General features: G+C 47.3%; 1 protein-coding gene across 5 annotated transcripts; it reads left to right on the forward strand.

Annotated features, from left to right (window-relative positions):
- Window positions 1-579: 579 nt before the first annotated feature.
- On the forward strand, window positions 580-24,690 carry GGT7 (gamma-glutamyltransferase 7). 5 transcript variants are annotated; one of them, XM_026009851.2, is made up of 15 exons: window positions 580-995; window positions 8,123-8,358; window positions 8,717-8,868; window positions 10,085-10,202; window positions 11,067-11,134; window positions 11,347-11,420; window positions 11,724-11,920; window positions 13,940-14,027; window positions 15,576-15,703; window positions 15,879-15,967; window positions 18,393-18,542; window positions 18,661-18,778; window positions 19,519-19,656; window positions 20,802-20,901; window positions 23,907-24,690. In XM_026009851.2, the coding sequence occupies exons 1-15, from the start codon at window positions 827-829 to the stop codon at window positions 24,068-24,070; spliced, it is 1,989 nt and encodes a 662-aa protein (XP_025865636.1). In that variant the 5' UTR covers window positions 580-826; the 3' UTR covers window positions 24,071-24,690. The 5 variants fall into 5 exon arrangements, with proteins under 5 accessions (XP_025865636.1, XP_025865635.1, XP_025865637.1 ...); XM_026009850.2 differs by having other exon boundaries at window positions 606-995; window positions 10,085-10,214; XM_026009852.2 differs by having other exon boundaries at window positions 606-995; window positions 20,802-20,894; window positions 23,907-24,433.
- The last annotated feature ends 697 nt before the right edge of the window (window positions 24,691-25,387 follow it).

Here is a 25,387-nt window from a genome sequence, read left to right on the forward strand (position 1 = left end):
CCATGCAGGGCGCCCAATGCGGGGCTCGATCCCGGGACCCGGGGTCACTCCCTGGGCCGGAGGCAGATGCTCACCCGCTGAGCCACAGGTGCCCCCGGGGGGTCTGCTTTTAAAGATCCTAACGCACACTCAAGTTTGGACTCACTGTCCTATGCTAATAGGTAGGGATCCTAGAAGGGGTTGATTGAAAGAGGAATCTGAGAAGTTTGGGGGGTCAGGGGGGAGATCTGACGTCCGAGGAGAGACATCTGAGGAGGAATCTCTAAGTGAAGCAGTCTGGGGATGAAGTAAGGGTAGGGCTGTGTGTGTGTATGAAGGACAAGTCTATTGAAAGAGGGGTCTGGGGTCGGAGGAGGAATCTGAGATGAAAGTCCAAAGAGGAGTCTGGGGCCGAGGACAGGTTCGCGGTCAGTGGAAGAAGGTCTGTGGGCTGAGGAGAGAGTCTGGGGTCTGAGAAGGATTCTAGCTCAAACTGGACGGAGGAAGGGGTTTGGCCCTTGGGCTGCATAAAGTGTCCCTAGCCACTAAGGTCGCGCTTGCAGCGCTCTTCTCCACCCCCACCCCAGCCCCCGCGCGCTCCCAGGACGCTCTCCAGGCCCTGTGCAGACCGCGGACCGCCCACCTGCCGGTCCACTGCAGCCTGACAGCGCTAGGGGGAGGGGTGCGCAGTCAGATCCCGAGGCTCGTGGGGGTTGTGGTGAGGCGCCCCCTCCTGGCTGCCCAGGAGCTCAGGCCCCGCCCTCCGCCCCCACCCCCACCTCACCCCCCCCCGCTCCCGCCGCACCACTTCCGGCAGGCGCTGCGTTGCTGGGGGGCGCGGGCGAGGATGGCGGCGGAGAACGAGGCCAGTCAGGAGAGCGCCCTGGGCGCCTACTCGCCCGTGGACTATATGAGCATCACCAGCTTCCCGAGGCTGCCGGAGGATGAGCCGGCGCCCGCGGCCCCTCTGAGGGGCCGCAAGGACGAGGACGCCTTCCTAGGAGACCCCGATACCGGTGAGGCCCGCTGGCCCGGTCCCTGCCCCCTGGGACGTCCCCGGTCCTTCATCTGCGCGGAGCATCACCTCCAGTCTCCATCTCCCTAATTCATCCCCTTCCTCCTGGACCTCTCCCTTCTCCTCCCATGTCTCTGTTCATTAGTGGGGATGGAGATGCATTTTTGCCTTGGAGGCTTAGGATGAAACAAGGGAGAACGGTGCCAGGAACTGCAGTAGCAGGGGTTGGGGTTACCTCTTGGGAAGAACCAACTAATAAGGAAGGAATGCTGGAGAGGAGAGCCTAGGGGACAGCTGTGACCACCTAGAAGAGGCTGTCCGTTTGTCACAAAGAACAAGATAGGAGAAACCAAGTCAGACTGCAGCAGGATGGGTAGAGGCTAGGTCTTAAGAACTTCCCCACAGCCATGGATTGTGGGAAGGACAGACCTTAGGGAGAAGCTGAGAATATCTTCGTGTTCCGGAAGGGGTAAAGAGAATATGATTTCCCTTTGTGGGCGCCGGGTATTGGGAGACAGGGGGATGGACTGCATGACCTCTCAGAGTCCTTGGGGACCAGAGTGCCTCTGCTGCCCTGTGGATTACCTCACCCCTCCGGAGGCATGGATCAGGCCAGGATGTTAGTAAGGTACCCTGCCCCCTAGGAAACAGGCTCCAGAATTTTACTGTGTTCTCAGCCTTTGAAGAGACTGCAAGGGGTGGGAGGAGGCAGGAGGGAGACAGGGCTTGGGGAGGGGGAGGGAGACCTGAAGGCCAAGAGCTCTCTGAGCATTTCTTCCCTAGGGCTCTCCCTCCTATCCATGTGGCCCAGCTCTATCCTCCTCTCCATTCTTCATCCTCCATCCCCCATCCCTCTTTCCCTCAACGTCACTTCCTGGCATTAGAGCATCCTTCTGCTTCACTCTTCCTCCCAGTGCCTGCACTTGAGCTCTCTCCCTTACCAGCCTGGCAGATCAGGCCTCTCTGACCCAGCCTTCTCTAGCATGGCCCTTCTATAGCTATTCCCAGCCTGATAGCCTGAAACTCTTTCCCTCTCCACAATTTTCCAGTTATCTCGCCCTTCCTAGCAACCCCTGCCAACCTTAGTAGACTGTACGCTACCTGGAGGGAGGAGTAGAAAAGGCTGGGGAGGCTTATGGGCATCAGATGTCCACGCTGCAGATCAAAACTTCTTTTCTGGAGGGAGTAACCCTGGAATCAGGAGGTAGCAGGGAAAGTAGTGAGAAGATGTGTCCTGGTGGATAACAGCCTGAAACCAGGCCCTTTATTCAGGGGTCAGGAATGCTACTTCTGGTTCCAGCACTACCTTGACTCACTGTATGACAATGGGCACATCTGCCCTGACCTGAGCCCTAGTTCCCTCTTCCAGCTCAACTAGGAATGCCTATCTGTCCTAACCCAGAGATTGGAAGCCCCTGACATGTTATCTCCTGGTTCCCTATAAATGTCTTAGCATTTATCAAACCTGTGATTATATGAACAATAAGCCTTATGAGGACAGGATTGTGACTGCTTTGTTCACCATCCTTTCTCCACCTTCCAGCGCAGTGCTAAAGGCTCAATAAAAATTACTGAATAAATAAATAAATGAGCGATCTCAGGATGAAAGAATTACAGGGGAGAGAGTTCTCAAACCTCAGGGAGTACCTTGGAGAATTAAGACAGGTTCCACTCTCATCTGTACAAAAATCCAGCAGAGACCCTTGTCACCTGAGCTTCTGGGAATCTGCACCTTATGTCATGGTTGTGCACTCATGTTCCAAGTACCCTTACCATCATATCTATGTAGTCATTTCAATGCTGTGTCTCAGAGTACTACTTCTAAGCCCCAAGGCTCCTTTAGCCAGCTGGACTAGCCTTTTGGCAAACATGATCTCCTATGTTCTCAACCTGGAGGTGCCACCTCCTGGCACTGCCCCATCCACTTATCCAGGGCCTTGGTTGTGCCCAGCTAGCCTTTAGCCTGCCACTCCCCAGAACCAAGTACCAAGTACCCCGCAGCGGACCCTGTGGGAAATAGAGCTAAATGGTGACCACTCTAAGGTTGGGGAGAGTCTTGGCTCTCTTCTGAGCTCCGGGCCCATGAGTTCCTCTCTGTCCCAGGCATCTGCCTCTAGATGTCCTGCAAGTGCCTCACCTTCAGGATGTTCTATGCTGAATTCATCATCTCTTCCCCATAATTGTCCTTCCTCTAGTGTCATTCTCCATTAATGACACTGCCATTCATCCAGTCTCCAAGGTAGAGAAGCCCAGGAGCTACCCATGACTTTCTTCCTTCCTCTTCCAAATGGTAATCAGATGCTCTCTGTCCTCTTAAGTGTCTTGCAATCCATCTCGTCATTCCTGCTATCACCACTGTAGCCTAAGCCCCCATCCTTTCTTACCTGTATTACCCATAGGCTTCTAGCTACTCCCTACCCCCTCTCTGTCCTCTGCCCCCCCCCAACCCCAATCCACCTACCACCCTGAACTTCTGATCATGTCATTCTTTGGTTCAAAAATCTTTAATAATTCTGCCCTTAAAGGAATAAGCAAGTCAAGGATGACCTTAGTTTCCAGCCAAGACCTCTTTTCTGAGCCCTAGACTTACCAGGTCAACTCTGTTCAGGATTTTTTTTGTCATAAATTCAGTTAAAACTGAGCTAATCCTAAAAGAGAATTTTATTGGGTAACATAACTGAAAAATTCAGGGATATGGTGCCTCAGGCATAACTAGATCAAGGTACCTAAAAAAGAATTGGCTTTTGTGTTTTGCTTTGCCTTCCTTTTTATGGATTTCATCTTTAGAAAGCCTCTCATTCTGTGGGGGCAAGATGCCCCCAACAGCAACGGGTTTAAACCTTACCATTTTAGCAACCTAGACAGAAGGAAAGCCTTTCTCTTTCCAATAGTTCCAGCAATAGAACTAAGTTTGTGTCTCATTGACCTGGTGCTGGTCACATACATATCTGTCTCTCAACCAGTCTCTGTAAAGAGGTACCTGTTCCAAAGGGCTAGATTTATACACTCACTCTTACTCTGTGTTGTTTTCTAAAAGAAAATTGAATAGAAACGGCATCTAAGCAGATAAAAATAAGATGCAAAAAAAAAAAAAATCAGATGCATACTAGGCTATTTGCCTCTAGACAACTCCTGTTGTTGTCCCATAAGTTTATAATTGCCAAAATTAAACTCATCATCTTTCTCCCAAAAGACTTGTTTCTTCTGATTCCAAACTAACCTTTTCCCAGTATCCTGCTGTTGCTCTTACATAGGAGTAAAATCAATGGTATTATTGTCCTAGTGCCTACATGGTAAGGTACTCAGTAAATATTTTTGTTGAATAAATGAATAACTTAATGATTGATGGGCTAAAAAGTCTTGATTAAGTCCAACTCTGATGGAGCCATATCACTTCCCTTCCTGGTCCCTCATAGCTGATTGTGGAGAAAACAGATGTAAGGACACGTACCTGGAAGTATCAACTAGAATTAGCCTATAAGGTTGGTTTTTGAGTGTGGAATGGCTCCCAATGCCTTGTGGAGCAATGGAAAGGAGGTTTTGAGTTACTCTTGCTTCTGCCATTGATTCATTTTATGACCTTACATAGGTAATCTCACCTTTTCGAGCCTCAGGTTTCCTCATCTGTAAAATGGAGAGAGTAGGCCTATCTCATAAAGTTATGGGAATGCTTCAATGAGGGAATGTATATAAGGTGCTTGAAATATAGTCAGCATCAATAAATACAAGTTCAAAGCCATTTCCTGCACTTCTTTTGAAACCTCTAGGGACCATGAAGAGTTCTATGCCCATGGTAGATATTTCACATCTGTCTGTTGAATGAATTCCAGTTTTATTTACAGACTGTGTAAATGAAGTGCTGGTGCTGAGAAGTAGAGGCAAGTATGATCAGCTGAAGGAGGCTTCCAGAAGACAGGTTTCTTTTTTAAAAATAAAAATTTTAAAATAAATTACATGTTTATGATCCAAAAAAAAAAAAAAAAAGAAAAGAAAACAATGAAGGAAAGTAAAAGTCCTCTTGTCTATTCCTATTCCTATCTGCCCACAATTTTTGCTCTTTATTTAAAAAATATATGTGTTGGGGATCCCTGGGTGGCTCAGCAGTTTAGTGTCTGCCTTCGGCCCAGGGTGTCATCCTGGAGTCCTTGGATTGAGTCCCGCATCAGGTTCCCTGAATGGAGCCTGCTTCCCCCTATGCCTGTGTCTCTGCCTCTCCCTCTCTCTCTCTCTCTCTCTCTCTGTGTCTCTCATGAATAAATAAATAAAATCTTTTTTTTTTTTAAGAAAAAATAGTGCCTGAGTCGAAGGCAGGCGCTAAACCGCTGAGCCACCCAGGGATCACCAAATAAAATCTTTTAAAAAAAATATGTGCATATATATATATATATATATATATATATATATATATATATATATTTAGGAGCATCTGGCTGGCTTGGTCGATGGAGAGTGCAACTCTTGATCTTGGGGAAGTGAGTTTGAGCCACATGTTGGATGTAGAGATCACTTTTAAAAAGTAAAATATTAAATATATATATATATTATTTTATTTATTTATTCATGAGTGACAGAGAGAGAGAGAGAGGCAGAGACACAGGCAGAGGGAGAAGCAGGCTCCATGCAGGGAGCCCGATGTGGGACTCAATCCTGGGTCTCCAGAATCAGGCCCTGGGCTGAAAGCAGCGCTAAACCACTGAGCCACCCAGGCTGCCCCTATATATTTTTTTAAAAAAAGGAAATCTATATGTAGTAAAAATTTCAAACAAGAAATCTTCCCACCCCATCTCATTCCTACCTTCAGTATCTTTCCTCAAAAGTAACCATCATAAATATTTTCTAAAAATTATCTCTAGATGTATGTGGCTTCTTATTTACACAAAAGGGGGAGGGTGAATTATGGAAGGCCTTGAATGCTAGGTCAGGGAGCTTGGATTTTTTTTTTTTTTTAAGATTTTATTTATTTATTCATGAGAGACACACAGAACAAGAGAGAGGCAGAGACACAGGCAGAGAGAGAAGCAGGCTCCATGCAGGGAGCCCGACGTGGGACTCAAGCCCGGGTCTCCAGGATCACGCCCTGGGCTGAAGATGGCGCTAAACCACTGAGCCACCGGGGCTGCTCAGGGAGCTTGGATTTTTATCATGTTGGCATTGATGAGCCATGACAGTATTTTAAACAGGAATATTTAACAGTCGATTTTCAGCATTATCCCACAGACTTTTTTTTTTTTTTGAGACTTTTATTTATTCCTGAGAGAGAGAGAAAGAGAGACAGAGAGAGAGGCAGAGACACAGGCAGAGGGAGAAGCAGGCTTCATGCAGGGAGCCCTACATGGGACTGGATCCCAGGTCTCCAGGATCAGGCCCTGGGCTGAAGGCGGTACTAAACCACTGAACCACCTGGGGTGCCCTCCCACAGACTTTTTAAAGGGGTTATACTCCTAGTGCATAATAGCAGGTACTCAAAAAATATTTATTGAATGAATGAACTTTTTATTTTTATTTTTTTAAGATTTTATTTATTTATTCATGAGAGACACACACAGAGAGTGGCAGAAACATAGATAGAGGGAGAAGCAGGCTCCCTGTGGGGAACTCAATGCGGGATTTGATCCCAGGACCCCGGGATCATGCCCTGAGCCAAAGGCTGACACTCAACCACTGAGCCACCCAGGCATCACAATGAATGAACTTTTTAAAACACATTGTACATACAGTAAGGGTATTAAGGTCAAGGTACTAGGCTATTTCTTTACTGTTCACAAATATCCAGGACTTTTAGGCCATTTAGAGAACTGGTTTCAAGGCTAATATATAACCCAGAAGAGAGAAGCTATGGATAGAAGAAGGTCTCAGCACAGGCCAAGGTAGAAAAGGAATGGAAATAATTAGAGAGTGCCTGGTAGACATCGTCTCATGGAATCTTTGTACTCATTTGGCCAGTTAGGGATTAACTCCATTATTAGGATAAGGAAAGTGAGGCTCATAACTTGAAATGACTCATTCATAGTCACCCAACAAGTAAATGGCTTTGAGGTCTCCCCCATCTCCACTCTTACTGTCCTCAGATTCATTTTTCATATAGCAGCCAGAGGGATCTTTTTAAAATATAAAGCAGATGGATTCCGGTTCTTGCTTAAAACTCTGCACTGGCCTCCCATGGTTCCTAGGAGTAGATCCAAGCTTCTCACTAGGCCCACAAGGCCGGGTCCACCTGGTCTAGCCTCCACCACACTACTCTTTCACTTTGCTCATTACAACAAAGCCACCCAGGCCTTGGTTTGGTTTTGGGGTTTTTGTTTTGTTTTTTCCTAGTGCATCAAGCTTATTCCTACCTTAGGGCTGGTTGTACCTACTGTTCCTTTCTGGAACACTCTACACACTCACCCCTTGTTCTACATATGGCTAGCTCCTTCTCATCCCTTAGTTCTCAGCTTGAAAGTCACCTCCACTGAGAAGCCTTGCCAAGTCCCAGCCAAGTCCCCAACACACATCATTATTCTCTATCATTTTCACCCTTCTTTTTCTTCATAACACTTGCTACAGGTAGTAATGATATACTCCTTTGTTTACATGTTTATTTTCTTTTCTTCCACTGGTCTGTGAACCCCATGAGGGCAGCAACTTTCTATTTGTTTCCCCTAGCATCTACCATAGGACCAGACCCATAGCAGGCCCTCTGTATTTGCTGAATGAGTGAATGGACAAGCCAAGAGAGGTTGGAAGCCAGTGTCTGTCCACAGTTTTTGTAGCCACTTCCTTGCACAGAAGGCTGGGCCCCAGCTGGGGCAGGATCTGGTTTCCAGGGAGGGCCCTAACCCCCTCCACTCCAGGAAGTGTTATTTGCCCTGAGTCCTAGGTCCTGGCTGGGGCTCAGATCTCAGGACGTTTGGTATAGGTAGGGACCTGGCATCCAACCTCCTGTCACCCAGCCGAGGGTCCCTGTCTCTCTACTCAGCTGGGACTGCCACGGTCCCGGTTCTGGGGTGCGTTGGGCAGACGCCAAAGGGCGAGCAGTGCTGTCCAGTGGGGTTTGCTTGCGGGGTGGGGGCGGCGCCGAATAGCACCGCCTGGAAGGCGGGCAGGGCGGGGTAAGGTGCCCAGACCCACCTGACTGCCGCCCCACAGACCCGGACTCGTTCCTGAAGTCCGCGAGGCTGCAGCGGCTGCCATCCACATCGTCGGAGATGGGCAGCCAGGACGGGTCACCGCTGCGGGAGACGCGCAAGGATCCGTTCTCTGCGGCAGCTGCCGAGTGTTCCTGCCGCCAGGATGGACTCACAGTCATTGTCACGGCCTGCCTCACTTTTGCCACGGGTGTCACTGTGGCACTCGTCATGCAGATTTACTTCGGGGACCCTCAGGTGAGGGAGTTGGGGGGCAGGAGGAGGAAACTGTAGATGAGGGAGTGGGGAAGTACTTGTGGAGACCTTGGGAATTGCATTGAGGAATGGCTGAGTGGGGGAGGAGGCCAGCAAATGAAAAGGAGAGAAGACAGAGGGGAGAGGAAGGTCCCAAAGGGAGGGGTTCAAGGTATGAGCAGGACGGAACAAGGAAGGAACTTGATCAGGTAAGAGGCACTGGAGACAGTATGGGGAAAATCATAGAGGACCAGAAGGCGGGGCTCCCACCCCCAACACCTGTGGGGATTCTGGGGTTGGTGATGACTTACGGAGGCAGGGGGCTCCTACTGCCCCCACCAAGTCCCCTTTCCCTCCCCAGATCTTTCACCAGGGTGCCGTGGTGACTGATGCTGCCCATTGCACATCACTGGGCATCGAGGTGCTCAGTAAACAGGGATCTTCTGTGGATGCCGCCGTGGCAGCAGCCCTGTGTTTGGGAATCGTGGCTCCACACAGTTCTGGCTTGGGCGGGTAAGGAGCTCCCAGCTGTGGAGGTTGGGTTTCCCGGGGTCTATTTCTGTACCCTGGTCTGTAGGCCTCATGCCCCCGTGGTCTTCGAGTTTGACCAGAGGGGCAGCTGGGCCCTAACTCCTTGCATTTTGTCTTTCTACACCCAATTCTACCCCCTTCTCCTTACATGGAGTCAGAGGAGGTGTTTTCACAAGCTTTTTTTTTTTTTTTTTTTTTTAACTGGGGAAAGGCTTTTATAAACTATAAAGTGCACAGGTAGAGGTATAGTTTATTTATTAAGGCAGGGTACTTGAACTTTTACGGTTTACAAATCCTTAAAACAAATCCTGTGAGCATGATGAAAAAACCACGGACCCTCTGTCCTCTGAAAACAGGCTGAGAACTCTTAAAACTGGCCACTCATGGGCCATACCCAGTGCACAGATTAGTTTGGTTTCTACACGTAAACTTTAAAAAATTTGTTTGCCATTGTTAAAAAGTTAAGAATTTTCATAAAAATCCAGATTTTCAACATCTCTTGAATAATCAGGAGACCCGGTAACACTCTGTCCACATACCCACATGGCTGCAATTATCTGGGGCTAAATAGCATGATGGGGCTTGTGCTGTCCACTTGGCCATAGTTCCTACCACTCCCTATTGCTCATCTTTCCTTATTATGTAACTTGGGTCAGGCCAACCATCTCAGATGCAACTCCCATCTCAGATGGAAATAAGTCACAGAAAAGGGACAAACTGAAAAAGTCCATAGCTTGACTCCTGCAATACCAGCCCTGCAGGCCCTACCAAAGAAATTCCCCTTTTGGTGCTATACAGTCCATCCTTACATAATTCAGTCCTGGGAGAGGGAGCCCGGGCATACCATAGAGGCAGGTGCAGGAAGTTGGCAGGGGTCCATCTGTGTGGTCTAGGGCGGGGGCAGGAGGTAGAACATCTTGCTCTTCCAGTCTCTGAGTTTTCCTTAATCAGGGATTAAAGTCTCAAGTAACAGGCTAGAAGAGGTCCCTGGTCTTCGTCCGGGTCCCCAACCTCCTTGATTTCATTCCCCACACTTGTACAGTGGCTGAGTCTCTGAATCCCTGCTAGAGGGGGCTCAGACATTTGACTCCTGTGACAAACTTAGCCTACAGCCATCATCACTGGGGATTAAAGGGTGGGAGGTTAATTGTTTAGAGGGGTAGTATCTTATCAACCTCCCCTTCTGTGTCTCTCCCAGTGGGGGCGTGATGCTGGTACATGACATCCGAAGAAATGAGAGCCACCTAATTGATTTTCGGGAGTCTGCACCAGGGGCCCTCAGGGAAGAGGCCCTGCAGAGATCTTGGGAAACCAAGGTGGGGACCCTGGTGAGAAGAGAGAATCCAGGGGTGGTCCCCCTTCACTGCCCTTCTGCTAACCTAAACATAACTTTGCTGGGTAATTATTATGGAAGTGAGGAAAAGAGTGAAGCAGGGTGCTCTTAAGGTTATGAGGGAGATAGGCAGCCCCCCAAATAAAATAATGAAATCATGTACCAAAAGATCTGTATGGTTGATAACAGGCAATACAGCAACGCCTTACTTCTCTGGCAACCTTACCTATCTGGAAGCCTGAACACAGCCTAAGAGGTTGCAAAGTTCCTGCACTATAACTCACACATCTCATTCGGAGCCTATTGACTATAACTCTTCCAGCACACACATATTGGAAGAGTAAAGAGTAACTGCTAAAGGCAAACCCACCATCCACTGAGAGCAAGGGAGGGAATAGAACAAACTTGGAAAAACAGGTATTTGGTACAGTGGCAAAAGCCAAGCACATGCCTGAGTTATCACAGCTGAGTAATGGTGGTGTGATCATGAAAAGGTTAAATGAAAGTCCCTTGTCCATTATTTTAAAAGCCAGGAGTAGATATAATCCAATGTAGACAGGTTTCCATCTTAATTGGTTATGTTTTGGTTCTTTAAAGGGTTTTCTTAATTTATAAATACCTCAATTATGATAGATAAAGGAAGCCTTTCTGCATTCGCTGATAGTAAGTCAGGGAAATGGGAGGGATGCCTTCTTGGGGAGAGCTTGTCCCTCCTCTGGGATACTTGGCCTGTGTCTTTCCCCTGTGCCAGCCCCCATCCCTGGCTTGGGGCTCTGCAGAGTTCAGCCCAGCCCCCCCCTTCCAGTGACCTGGTCTCCTCTCTCCCTCGCCTGCCCGCCTTGCCCAGCCTGGGCTCTTGGTGGGGGTCCCCGGAATGGTGAAGGGGCTACATGAAGCTCACCAGCTCTATGGCAGGTAAAGACCTTCCCCCTGGGGGCCAGGGGCCCCTGCCTGCATCTCTCCTTGGGTGGCCCTCTCCTACCTTCCTGGATTTTTTCCTTCCCAACTCCCCCACCTAATATCCCCTTCCCTTGCCAGGACTCACCTTCCCAGGACCCCCCTTTCCCCCAGGACCCCTCCTCCTCCCCCCAGGATCTCCTCCACCCCCTGCTCTCCGGCCCCCCCAGGCTGCCATGGTCCCAAGTCCTGGCCTTCGCAGCAGCTGTGGCCCAAGATGGCTTCAACGTGACCCATGATTTAGGTCAGTGGGGCCTGGGGGTGGGGAGAAAGGCATGAAATTGATGGGAAGGAAAGAGGGAACTTCAGAGATTTGGGGCCCAAGCCAGAAAGTACCTCTCTTCCATTTGCTCCCTTAGCTCCCTCCCCACCCATCCTACCCTCATAGGGATTAAGCTTCAAATGAGGGGATCTGGGAAGGGCCCATATACACCCCCTACCTCCCCCATAACAGGCTTGGGGGGCCAGAGCTCTTAGGGCCAGCCACTCAGCCACCCACCTATAGCACATCTCAGCCTCCTGCCCAACCTCTTGTCCCTACTTGCAGCCCGTGCCCTGGCCGAACAGCCTCCGCCCAATGCATCTGAGCGTTTCCGTGAGACATTCCTGCCGTTGGGCCACCCGCCACTACCTGGCTCACTGCTGCGTCGGCCTGACCTGGCTGCAGTGCTGGATGTGCTGGGCACCTTGGGCCCTGCCGCCTTCTACGCAGGAGGTAATCTCACACTGGAGATGGTGGCCGAGGTGAGCACTTGGGGAGCCCTCTGCCCCGAAGGTCCCTACTGCAGGGACGTCTTCTTCCCTTTCCTTCCTTTTCTGTCTTTCTACATAAATTTACTGGTGATTCCATTTACTTAGGATTCTATAATAGACAAAACTAACTTCTGGTGGTAGGAATTAGATCAGTGGTTGTTTGGGGTGGGAGCAGCTAATGGGATGCAGCACAAAGAACCCCCTGGGATGATGGAACTGTGAGAGATGCCCTTGGGCCCCCTAGGGCTAGTGCCAACCTGTATAGGGTCTTGACCTGTCCCTCCCAGGTCTGGCAGAGACCTAGGATCAGCCTCAGCTTTCCTGAGCCTGCAATCCCATCCTGCTCTTGGGTTTTGTAGGGACTAAGGGAAACCCCTCCTTCACTGGTGACTGTCAAGCCTGGGGATATTGACACAAGGGCTTACCAACCAACCGGAAAGACTTAGTCTGAGGTAGTAATGGGTTCTGAGAACTGTTGTCAGTAATTCAAAACCCCTAATAGAAAATTATGTTCAAGATAAGGATACATAGACCAACTCTGTGATTCTCTCATCAGTATCTTGGGGTGATTATACGTATCTCTACCATTCAGTTGTGGGAATTAAATTGGTCTGCCATTCATTCTACATTCACAGAGTGCCTGTTCGGTGTCAGACCCTGTGCTGGGCACTGGAGTTATGGCTCTGAGATAGACACCAATCTCAAATGGACTTAACTGGGAAGTCCAGCAGAGTACTGGCTGTAGGTCTCCTGGATCCACAGCTCCATCCACTTTGCTAGGCAATGGTCTGTCTGTCTCTCTTTCTGCCATGACTCTACTTTCTTCTGTTTGAATTCACTCTCTGTCAGATCTCTTCCTCTCCTGCTCTGCACTGGCCATCTTTCTAGCAAATTATCCCAGAGAAAGAGCATGCCTCATTACAATAGTTACAGTAAAAGCCTCCAGGTTATATCTTATCAGCCTGTCAGAGGTCTTATGACTATCCCCAAACCAGTCCCTGGTTTGGAAAAGGAACACTCTGATTAGCCACACCTGGATCTTCTGGAGAAGGAAATGGAGAAGACTCTGACAAAGACTATCTGAGCTTTAAAAGAAAAAAACCCCAAAGTTAAATTTATAAACTTGACCAACAAAGGAACACATACCATCCAAGAAATTCAGTGTGTAGTTCACTGAGGGTGGATTAGAAGTCAGAGGTTTCAAGTACTAAAAAACACAAAGAGAGTGAGAGAGAGAGAGGATTCCTAGTGTTTATGCTAATTTAGGAATGAAAATTAACCCTGCTGGAAAGGATGTAAAAAGCCCAAGGGTTTGTACAAAATTGGTTCATTGATCAATAGAGTGCTTGGTTATATGCAATGAGGGTCATTCCTACCAGGATATCCAGAGTTCACAGTTTTGGAGTAGCTTTAGTTAATTGTAGTGAAATAAAGAATTTGATTTTGATATCTTATAGGCAAATTATGCTGTAAATTGAAAATGTCCCCCTTTTTTTTTCAAGTAATCTCTACACCTGATGTGGGGTTTGAACTCAGGACCCCAAAATGCTCAGAGTTGCATGCTCTATGGACTGAGCCAGCCAGGTGCCCCAGAAACATTCCTTTATGTAGACAGAGAATGTAGTATGTTCAAGGCATGGAGTCATGAGTTCAGAAACTGTAGGTCACTCTTGGTGGCTGTATAGAGCTCACTGGGGAATAGCAAGACATGAGGTGGGAGAGGTGGGCAGGGGCCAGATCACAAAGGGTCTTGGATGCCAATCTAAGGAGATCATTCATAGAATGTCTGATACATAGGTGCTCAGTGGTAGTGGTTTTTCCCCTTCCTTTTTTTCTGGGGTACCCAGGGCTAATGGGGTCCCTAAAGGCCATGATGGAAATTTCATAAGGCACAAAAGTTATGAACATCTAATCTGTCTTTGATTCAAACATATACCATAGGCCAAGCCCATATGCTCACTGTGTAGTGTATGGCTCACAGCTGTGGTGGGGTCATTCTCTCCCCTGCAGGCCCAGCATGCAGGGGGTGTCATAACTGAGGAGGACTTCAGCAACTACAGTGCCCTCGTGGAGAATCCTGTGTGTGGCGTGTACAGAGGTGACCTCTCTCCCAACTCTCAGGGTCACTGCTCAGGGGAAGCCTCCCAGTCCATGGCTACTTCCTTTTGGCCTAGAGACTCCTCCCCATTTTTCAGGAGAGAAACTGAGGCAGTGAGCTGCCTGGGCAGCCAACTGTTGAAGCAAGCCAGAGCCAGTCCACCTTCTGAAGTAGTCATGGAGTCAGTTACCCCAAGTATTTAGGATATGGGAAGGGAGGTCTGGTCAGAGGGTCAGGCCTAGAAGTTGGGGTTATGGCCATTGACTTTCTTGTTGGGCTCTATGTTGCCTCAGCCCCACTCCCACTGCTCTGTACTTCCTAAGAAGAATTTATAAGACCAGAGTCCATCTAGCTTTGTATTGAACAAACTTTTCAAAACAATTATAGACCTGTCCCCCCATTGTGTCAAAAGGAAACTGAGGCCCAGTGATGAAATGAAACTTAACCTACCAAATTCAAACTAGCAAGGAGCCTGGAAAACCAAGCTTATGACATGGGTGAAGTCCATGTTTGCTGAACCCAAAGTGGTGGGTTCCTAGGTCCCTCAGAAAGTTCTCGGGTTCTTTCCTCTCTAGGAGGTCTGGATCACCTCAAGCCCCAGGACAGGTCACCTCTGAGTTCAGGTTTCCAGGCCTCACCCTCTACCCTGATTCTTCTACCAGAAGTGATGGTATATAGAGCAGAGGAAGAGCATAGCTTTGGAACCAGGAAGACCTGGGTTTGAGTATTAGCTGTGCCATTCACCTTGAACAAGTCACTTCCCAATCTGAGCCATGGTTCCCTCCTGAAAATGGAGATAATAGTAGTGCTTACCTCTCAGAGTCCCCATGAAGATTTGAGATGATGCAGTCCTGATCAGAGTGGATACTGAATGCTTATTTGATTTTATATTTCTCCTCCCCAGCCTGGGTCCTCTTGGCAATGCCAGTACCTTGAGTGCTCTGGGTTTCCCTTGTCTCCTGTAAACAGGACCAGCTGCCTCTCTGTGCCTCAGTTTGTTCACCTATAAAATGAGGATAATGACATTACCCATCATGAGGATTAAATGAGTTAATCAGTTAATGTTAATGTTATGTGTCACATATTATCATTATTCCTTCAGTGTCCAAGCATCTAATAACAGGGGCCTCAAATAGGATGAGGAGGTTGCTGCTTGCACAAAGTTTTGGGGGTGGCCCTGAATAGTATCCTGCCCTGTGGGAGGAGCTAAAAGGAGACACATGGTTGTTCAGGACTCTGGACATCTGGACACCTGCTCTGCACACATCATGACTCTGGGCAGACTACAGACCTCTTAGACCTTAGTTTCCTTGTGCAGAAGAGGAAACTGAAGACCAGTGTTCTGGGTTGAAGTCCTGGCCCTGCCCTTTACTTGCCATGTGAACTTATGTGGGTTCCTTTGCCTCTCAATGCTTTGCCTCTCAATGCAGTTTCCCTGTCTGATGAGGGGTCAGTGCAGTAGTCTCAATCTATGTGATGGTGGAATGTGGAGATGCTTTGACCCCTCCCCTGCCACCTGGTCATTTCTTTTTTCTTTTTTTTTTCCAGGCCACCTGGTTCTCAGTCCCCCACCCCCGCATACAGGTCCTGCCCTCATCAGTGCTCTCAACATCCTTGAAGGCTTCAATCTCACCACACTGGTGTCCCGGGAACAGGCTCTTCACTGGGTGGCAGAGGCAAGGCCAACCCCTCTACCCTGCCCTGGGTCTTGGTACACTGGGAGATGGGTCGATGGGGGGGTGGGTGCTGCCATGAGGCAGGACTAACCTCCAAGTTTTCTCACATGAGGATCGTTAGTGTGGGTACTGGGAGGAGCCTGGCAGCCTCTTCCACACCCCATTACATTTTCAGACCCTGAAGATCGCATTAGCCCTGGCCAGCAGACTGGGAGATCCTGTCTACGATTCTACCATCACTGAGAGCATGGATGACATGCTCAGGTGGGTCCCAGGGCAGGACCCTCAGGGCACAGAAGTGGTGGTGGGTGTGAGGAAAGGATCAGGTGAAAAGCAGCTAGTAAAGCAATAAGACCTGGAGTCCCAAGTCAGTTTTAGCTCAGCTCCTGCTCAAACTAGTTGCCTCTCCCAGAACCTACCTCAGTTTCCCCATTTGTATGATGAGTTAGCCTGTGTCATTTGGCTCTCAAAGCTTTCTGACTCTAGCAGGGCCCACCTGTGCCCCCTTTTTAGTGGAAAAAGAAAGCCTAAGAACAATAAAAAGTCTTCAAGCAAATACCTGAGGCAATGGGGATTTTGATTATACTGTATCTACACCCGCAGCATAACATCCTATTAAGACTGTGGGCTCTGGTCAGACTGCCTCAGTTCAAATCCCAGCCTCACCACTCACTAGCTTTGTACATTGGGCAAGTCATTTAAATTCTGTCTCAGTTTCTACCAGGCTGTCTGACAATCATGGTGCCAAACTCATGAGATTGTGATAAGGACTATTTAAGGTCATATATGCTAAGCGCTTAGCACGTTGTCTGGCACAAAATAAATATCCAACAAATAGTAGTATTTATGGGCAATAGGGGTGAGTAAGAATGGTTGCTATTTAATTGCTACTCTGATGGACTGAAAGGCTAGCTTAAGGGAAAATCAGAAACCAAAAATATAGTTAGCATAAATTTGTAGTATTACTCAAACAACTCTATGAACTAAGTTGAAAACAATGAGGCAAGACTAATAGCTTATAATTAAAAAGCAAAAGGAACAGCAACCAAAAACAATAAGCAGCTCAAGGCCACAAGGATGGGGGCTAAAAACAAAGCCCCTGTCCACCCATGCAATCCACTTCAAGCAAAGCCCTCTGTTCCTCTTCTGTGTGGCCTCCAGCCTCTATGGTCGAAATGGGAATGAGAGTCTTCGGTAATCCTTGGTAACTTGTCATTCTCTAATCAACTAGAATCACCACACTGACAGTTATTCAGTAAGGAACTCTCAGCCAAACTTTAAAAAGTCTGGAGAACTGCATGTTGTTTTCAATTTAGCTTTAAAACACACACACACACACACACACACCTATATTAAATTCATTCAAGTAATTCTTCCAATAAGTAATTATTAAGGACTTACTGTGTACCAAGTCTTCCTGTGCCTTGAAAAAAATTCTTTTTTTTAATAAAGATTTTATTTATTTATTCATGAGAGACACAAAAAGAGGCAGAGACATAGGCAGAGGGAGAAGCAAGCTCCCTGTGAAGAGCCTGATACGGGACTTGATCCCAGGGCCCCGGGATCACAACGTGGGCCAAAGGCAACCACTGAGCCACTGAGGCATTCCAAAAAATTCTAATAGTAACCAAAGATCCCTGTATACAAAACTCTCCTCTAACTAAACTTTTTTTTTTTTTTTTTTTAAGATTTACTTATTTATTCATGAGAAGGAGAGGCAGAGACATAGGCAGAGGGAGAATCAGGTTTCTCACAGGGAGATGGATGCGGGACTTGATCCTGGATCCTGGGATCACAACCTGAGCCGAAGGCAGGCGCCCAACTGCTGAGCCACCCAGGCATCCCTCTGACTAAACTCTTAATAAAACTTCAGTTAACTACAAATATTAGGTTAAATGAATTGTTTGTTCATTCAAAATCAGTATTATCTGAACATCCACTATGCCCCAGGTATTTTCAAAGAGAAGATTGAGTAAATAAAGTTGCATAACTAAAAGACTCTTGATTCAAGCATGAAATAAAAGTTGGCTCTAAAAGGTAATCTGGGGGGACGCCTGGGTGGCTCAGAGTGGGGATGCTCAGCTGAGCATCTGCCTTTGGCTCAGAGCATCCTCCTGGAGTCCCGGGATCAAGCTCCACATCAGTCTCCCTGCATGGAGCCTGCTTCTCCCTCTGCCTATGTCTCTGCCTCCCTCTTTCTGTGTCTCTCATGAATAAATAAATAAAATCTTAAAAAAAAATAAAATAAAAGGGAATCTGGGGATACCTGGGTGGCTCAGTGGTTGAGCATCTGCCTTTAGCTCAGGGTATGATCCCAGAGTCCGGGGATTGAATCCCACATTGGGCTCCCTGTGGGGAGCTTGCTTCTCCGTCTACCTATGTCTCTGCCTCTGTGTGTGTGTCTCTCATGAAAAAATAAATAAATAAATAAATAAATAAATAAATAAATAAATAAATAAATCTTTAAAAGGGAATCTGGATAACACCTAAATGAACTCAAGCCAGTTCAACAACGATTTCCTGGATATTTCCCATATGCTCAGAATGAGAGATTGCTCTTATAGACCTAATAGTCCAGTGGAAGAGAGAGACATTAATCAAATAATTGCACAAACAGGCACCACAGTGTGGTAGGTGGCGTGTAATGAGAGCCTGCTGTGTATTAATCTTCTACCCCTTGTCTTTTCAGCAAGGTAGAAGCTGCTTACCTTCGGGGCCACATCAATGACTCCCAGGCGGCCCCTGCCCCACTTCTGCCTGTCTATGAGCTGGATGGGGCCCCCACAGCTGCTCAGGTGCTGATCATGGGCCCTGATGACTTCATTGTGGCCATGGTCAGGTATGCCAGCTCAGACATAGAACCTGGCAGTGGGGATTATCTGGATCAGGAAGAGGTGGGGGCTAGATGGGAATGAGGGTAGCCTCAGGGCTCACCTGGCCCTAACCTCTACCCCCAGCTCCCTGAATCGGCCTTTTGGAAGTGGCCTCATCACTCCATCGGGGATTCTGCTCAACAGCCAGATGCTAGACTTCTCCTGGCCCAACAGGACTGCTAATCACTCTGCACCCAGCCTGGTAGGGCCTTGCTTCCCTCCTCCCATGGGGACCTTGAGGCTAGGTCTCAGCAATGTGGCTAGAGGTACAGCAATGTGGCTGCCCCTATCTATTTCCTCTAGGAACTTCTAGTATAAAGAAAAGGAGCCAAAAAAAAAAAAAAAAGAAAAAAAAAGAAAAGCCTAAACAAGGGGTTCACTTCATCCCCAGCTCAAGTCTAGGGCTTGGAGCCTGGTGGGCCTGAAGAAACCTCATCCCACTCTGTCCCTGTCTCACTATGTGACCTGGGGAAAGTCTTGCCTCTTCTGTTGGCCTCAATTCCTTCACCTGTACCATAAGGATATTAACCCCCATTTGCTGCTTTGGCATTTTTCAGCACAATGGTCTATGATTGTGTGATGCTGATCTGATGGGGCTCAGCTTCTTGTTGGTCAAAGGAAGAAGGAGATAGAAATTATGGTCTAATCAGAGGCCAGTAATCTTCTCCCCTGCATACTGGGTCCCTGGCAGGACAACAAGAGATAGAGATGACCAGGGTGGAGGTTGTTTTGTTCTTCCCTTTAGCTATCTGTCTTGGCTTGGCCCCCTCCCCAACCACCCATGGTAGCCTCATAGCAAGTCAGTGGGCCCACTATCCACCCTGGTTATCCAGGGACCCTGCCCATTTCAGAGACAGCAAGCTATTACCTGGGAAGGGACCTGTCTCCCATGAAAATTTCCCCTACCTGTTATCCCCTGTGGACTTGGTCCTCTGACAACAGGAGAATTCGGTGCAGCCAGGGAAGCGACCACTGTCTTTCTTGCTGCCCACTGTGGTCCGGCCAGCGGAGGGACTGTGTGGGACCTACCTCGCCCTAGGGGCCAATGGAGCTGCCCGGGGCCTCAGCGGCCTGACCCAGGTGAGGTTTTCTCCATGGTAGGCCCTTTGTGGCCAGCAGCCAGGGTGTGGCCTGAACTGTAATGTCTTTGTGTCTCTGGCTTGTTCTCATCCCTAGCTCAACCAACATAGGCTGAGGCTACCTTGTGACAGGCCCATCCTGGGCGCTGGGGACATAGGCTGTGCTGAGTTTCTTTGCCAAAATGGAGCCCTAAAGCTCCCTGTCCTCCAAGTTGCATGGTAAATCATGGGTCAGTGGAACTGAGAGGTAATATAGAATCTAGGTTGCCTAGGTCTGTCAAAGAAACCTCAAGTCCTATGATACCTTTACTCAGGATCTGAGTATACAAGCAGGCCTCTTTAGGGTCTGAGTTTGAAAGGAATTGCCTCCTCTCCAGAATGTCTCACAACAGTTATACAAATGTTTTGAACATTTGATGTATGTGCCAGGCACTTAATTTAGCAGATGGTGAGTTAAGTAGCCTGAACTTTGGAATCAGCCCTGGGACCCAGCCCAAGTGCTACCAACTTCCAACTGTGTGATTTTGGGGAATTCACTTAACCTCTCTGAACCTCAGTTTCCTCATCTGTAAAATGGAGACAGTAACAACAGCTAGCCTCTATGGAGTTCTACTGAACACCAGGCATGGTGTTACATGTGCTTGCTCTTTTAGTCTTCCCAACATTTGGAGGTATCCTTATTTCCACTTTGTATATGAGGAAACCAAAACACAAAGAGGTTATGAAGTTAGGTCCAGTGGATAAGAATGGGAAGGCACTTTGGTTTGAGAGCCTACACACACTCCTAACCATTAAGCTAAAAATCCCCCACTTTGTGCCCTAGATGACCCGGGCTATTAACCCTGTCCTGGCCAGGGAAAAGGGAGGAGAGCTCCAGACCAGATTATAAGAGACTGCCAGTGGTACCTCTTCTTTGGCAGTCTCTAACTCTGGAGCGAATTACTTTCCCTTTCTGGACCTTGGATTCCGCCTCTATGAAATGGGGACAGCCATTACAAGCCTACCTGGTCTTCTAAAACTCTTCAGATAATACCCCGAGTGTAAGGGTTCCAAAGTGTAAGAAGTCTGTCCCAAGGGTGAGACCTGGGGAGTTCTGAATCCCCATTTCTGGGGCAGCCCTGACTTTTACCTCTTGCCCACGCACAGGTTTTACTGAATGTCCTGACCTTGAACCGAAACCTGAGTGACAGCCTGGCCCATGGCCGTCTGCATCCAGACCTGCAGTCCAACCTTCTGCAGGTGGACAGTGAGTGCAGAGCAGAGATCCCCATGGGGTGGACAAAAGGCCGGTGGAGAAAGGGGCTCCTCCCCAGGGTGTCCCTGCCTCCATCAGTGCAACTCCTTCCAGTGAAAGTTTGGTTACTTTCAACTACTCCTTTGGAACAGTGAAAGATGTGGGGCTTGGAACCAGTTCTGTCATTTCCTGGCTGTGTGGCCTTGGGAAATTCATGTCTCCACTCTGAGCCTCAGTTTTCTAATTTGTAAAATAAGATACAGTTGCTCATTCTACAAACCATTCATTCAACAGTTTGTATTGAATGCCTACTGTGTGCCAGGCATTATCCTAGGTGCTGGGGATACAGCATTTACAGGCAAACAGGAAAATAAGTAATCCAAGAAATATAAAAAAGTGAAATAGATGCTCTGCAGACTGACGTATAGGACTGACTTGATGACTAGGGAAGGCTTCTCTTTGGTGACATTTAAGCGGAGATCTGAAGAGTAAGAGGGAGCCCACCTTGCAAAGAACTGGGACAGATTTTGTAGACTAAGGAAATGTATGCAAAGAATTCAGGGCAGAAATGGGCTTGGCATGTTTTAAATGTAGAAAAAAGGCCAGGGTGAGAGTGAGATGAGGTCAGAGAGGCAGGCAGGGGCCAGATCATGGACCTTGTAGATTACAGTAAGAAAATGGACTTTCCTCTAAGAAGTATGGGTGCTTAATTTTAGACACAACTTAATTTTGTAAATGGGAAAGTATGTGCAGCTTTGAAGAATTTTTATTACAACAGATGTATCGATGTATTATTATGCAAGTCCAAAGGGGATAGAACATTGAATGAGACATAGTCTTTGCCTACTTGGTATTATCATCCCCATTTTATAGATTAAAGAAACTGATGCCCATGGAATAAGTGGTAGAATTGAGATTGGAACATATACCTAGCTGATACCAAAGACTCAGTTCTTTATAGCGTATCTCCTAGAGTGAAGCACTTTAAATTCACAGACCTAAGTCCTCAGCAGTCACACCCTGTGGTTTGGCTGGTAACACTCTGGATCCTGGATAATGATAATAACTTCTGGACTCTGCTGAATGTGAAGCTCTATGCTAAGTTACTTAGTGGGAGGGAGGGGGCTTTGATTCATCCTAGCCCACCTTAAGGAACTCACAGTCTGAGACAGGAGCATGAGGAGTAGAGGCTTGGCAAAGAGAAATTTCATCCACTGAGGGCTCTGGGAGGCTTTATGAAGGAGGTGACAACCGGCTGGGCCTTGAAGCCTGAGCAGGTATTTGGCATGTCCAGAACCTAGAACGTTCTGGAAAATGGGCAAAAGTCAGAAAAAATAGCTCAGAGAGCAGCCAGAGGCCTGCTAGACTAGAGACATTATTTCCTAAACTTTAGAATTTATCCAACACCTTCATGAATTTTGCCCCATTTTTATACCATCTGAACCATTATTTACATATATGCATCTATAAATGGATTTCCTTTTCAAAATAAGTGTATTTAAGGGTAAATATTATATCATAATCACAAATGGAAAAGTAGCATCATTTGCCACAAATAAAACTAAATCGCTATAAATAATCAACTATTGGTAGGTTTTAGGTGGATATTGTTTCCTCAGAAGGTTCTGGGGCCTGCTTTCTCTGTTGAAAAAGGAGGTTAGAAATGTTAGAGGCCAGACTAAAACTTAGTCCTTGCCATTATCCAAAGGATTGAAAGTGAAATACATTTCTGACTTGGTTATTCATTGCTATTCAGTGTTTTATCTTTACCTCAAGAACTACCCTAAATTATCTCACCTGAAGAAAGGAGAAGACCAGATCTTTATTGAGGAATAGTAGGAGGTGAGGTTACAGGGCTTATCATGGAGGTCCATGTTAAGAAGCATGGACTTTATCCACTTGAGTGGAGGTGGAATAGACCCGAAAGGTTTTATGTAGGGGAAATGGATTAAACAGGGTGGGGGGTGGTTAAGTTGGGGAAACAGCAACTCTGTTGGGCCAGGCAAGAAATGGCAAGGACCTGAACTTACATAAGAAGGTAGGCATTTTTTCATTCATCCATGTAAAGGCACTGAGGATCAATAGTAAGACATCCTTGCCTTCCAAAAGCTTATAATCTAATGGAGAGAGACATAGTAAATGAATAAGTAAACAGGTAACATTAAGTACTTTGGAAGAAAATAAAGTGAGGTAAAGATGACAGGGCTGCCGTTTTAGATAGCGGTCAGGGAAGTTCTCCCTCAAGACTGGAATGAAGTAATGAAGCCGGTTTTGTGACTATCTAGGAGGAGAGCATTCCAGACAAATAGAACAGCAAGTGCAAAGCCCTGAGGCAGGAGCATGTTTGGCCTACCTGAGGGACAGCAAGGAGGCTAACGCAGAGTTAATTAAGGGAGAGAGTGGAAGGAAGTGAGGAGTTTAGAGAGGTAGTAAGGTCCCAGATAATGTTGTTGTGTGTTAGAGTCCTTGGTAAGGACTTTGGATTTTCTTCTAAGAGTCATCAAAGCTGTTGGAAAGTTTTGAGAAGGGGAAGTGAGTGGTCTGACTAATGGCTTAAAAGGATCCCTTTGGCTCTCTGTGAATTGGCTGTAAGGAAGCAGGACTGGAACCAGAAAGACCAGTCAGTGGGCTATGCCGTAATGACTGCGACCTGGCTATCCTGACAAGGATTGATGGTAGCTTGGCCTAGGCAGGTGGAAATGAAGAGCCCACAGACCTTTTTTGCAATATTAGGAATGACCATATATTATTTATCATGTACTATATGCAAGGTTCTAAACTCAGTGCTTTCTATGTATTATGTCCTTTAATCCCTATCACAGCTACATGGGGTAGTTTCTCATATAATCCCCATTTTATGCATGAGGAGGCTGAGGCTCAGAGAGGTAAGGCAGTTTGCCCAAGGTCATGCGGTTCTTCAGTGGGCATCCAAGACCAGGACTCAGATCTGACCATAGGACTCCTAAGCCAGTGCTCTAAACACTCTGAATATGTACATGTTGGGGCATGGTTTTCAGGTGAGTTCACAGAGGAAGAGATTGAGTTCCTGGAAGCCAGGGGTCACCATGTGGAGAAGGTAGATGTCTTATCCTGGGTCCATGGCAGCCGAAGAACCAACAACTTCATCATTGGTGTGAAGGACCCTCGGAGCCCAGATGCAGCTGGAGCCACCATCCTGTAGAACAGTGGGGTGGGGCAGGGGTCTCTGCTCCCCCCCTTTGCATGTTCCTAGAGTCCCTCCTCCTCCCAGGTTTGGTCTCAGGGGGACCCCAGGGATGCCCCAGATCATGGGCCAGAGAGGGGATGCTTAACAAGCCCTATCCCAGAGTACCAGGAAAATTCTCTATCCAGAGGCCTGTGGTGGTGGTAATGATAGTGGTGATGGTGGTGGTGGTGGTGGTGGTGGTGGTGGTGGTGGTGGTGGTAAGTGTCAGTGTTCACAACCAGGCAGGCAGGACCTTGTCAGGCTGTCTGTCTCTTTCCCTCAGCCATGCTGGCCCTGAGCTTCAGGATGTGCTTGCAAACCCTTCTCAAGGGTCCTCACAAACCCAACATCTCCAGTCTGGCCTGACCTGGAACTTGTCTTCCAGCTCCCTTCTCCTGTCCCCAGCCTCATTTCTTAAATGACTAGGATTTTTTTTAATGGACCATCCTGCGGAGAGGGTGCTCCTCTCTTCCTCCCACCAAGTTGAGGTGGGGTCTTGCATCTGGGGTACCCCACGTTGTGGGTAGGGGTGGGGGTGGGGACCAGCTCAGGGGCTTCCATTTGCAAAGGGGAATTAAAGAAAGACTATTGCTTAACCATGGCTCCGGATTGATTTATGTTTGGCTCTGTTGGGAATGGGAGCAAGTAAGGTGGTACAAAAGCAGCCACAGCCATTTGTTTCTTATATTAGATATTTTGGGTATTTCTTTCATATCTTGGTTAAGATATGAAGCTTCCTGATTTAAAAACTTACTGCAGGAGTGCCTGGCTGTCTCAGTCGGTACAGCATGTAACTCTATCTTGGGGTCATGAGTTCAAGCCACACATTGGGCCTAGAACCTACTTATGAATGAATGAATGAATGAATGAATGAATGAATAAATAAATAAATAAATATTTTTTAAAAGGTGAAAAAATTTTAATATACTACAAAGTTACAGTAATCAAGACAGTTTGGCACTGGCATGAGGCTGAACATACTGATGGAATAGAATTGAGAGTCTAGAAATAAACCTATATATCTATGATCAATTGATTTTTGATAAGGGTGCCAAAGTCATTCAATGGAGAAAGAATAGTCTTTTCAACAGACAGTGCTGGTACAATTGAATATTCACATACAAAAGAATGAAGGTTGACCTTTATCCCGTATCACATGCAAATAGTAACAATGGATCAAAGACATAGGAAGGGGCACTTGACGGGATGAGCACTGGGTGTTACTCTGTATGTTGGCAAATTGAACATCAATAAAAAATAAATTTATTATTAAAAAAAAAAGAAAAGAAACAA

This window comes from Vulpes vulpes, chromosome 14 (genome assembly GCF_048418805.1).
Source record: "Vulpes vulpes isolate BD-2025 chromosome 14, VulVul3, whole genome shotgun sequence".
Taxonomy (NCBI): domain Eukaryota; kingdom Metazoa; phylum Chordata; class Mammalia; order Carnivora; family Canidae; genus Vulpes; species Vulpes vulpes.

Coding starts and splice junctions, on each gene's coding strand:
- GGT7 (XM_072736047.1), top strand. CDS start 827: ATGGCGGCGGAGAACGAGGCCAGTCAGGAGAGCGCCCTGGGCGCCTAC. Junction 10,203..11,257: donor AGAGATCTTGGGAAACCAAG/GTGGGGACCCTG, acceptor TTCCCTTGCCAG/GACTCACCTTCCCAGGACCC. Junction 14,028..15,575: donor TGTGTGTGGCGTGTACAGAG/GTGACCTCTCTC, acceptor TTTTTTTTCCAG/GCCACCTGGTTCTCAGTCCC.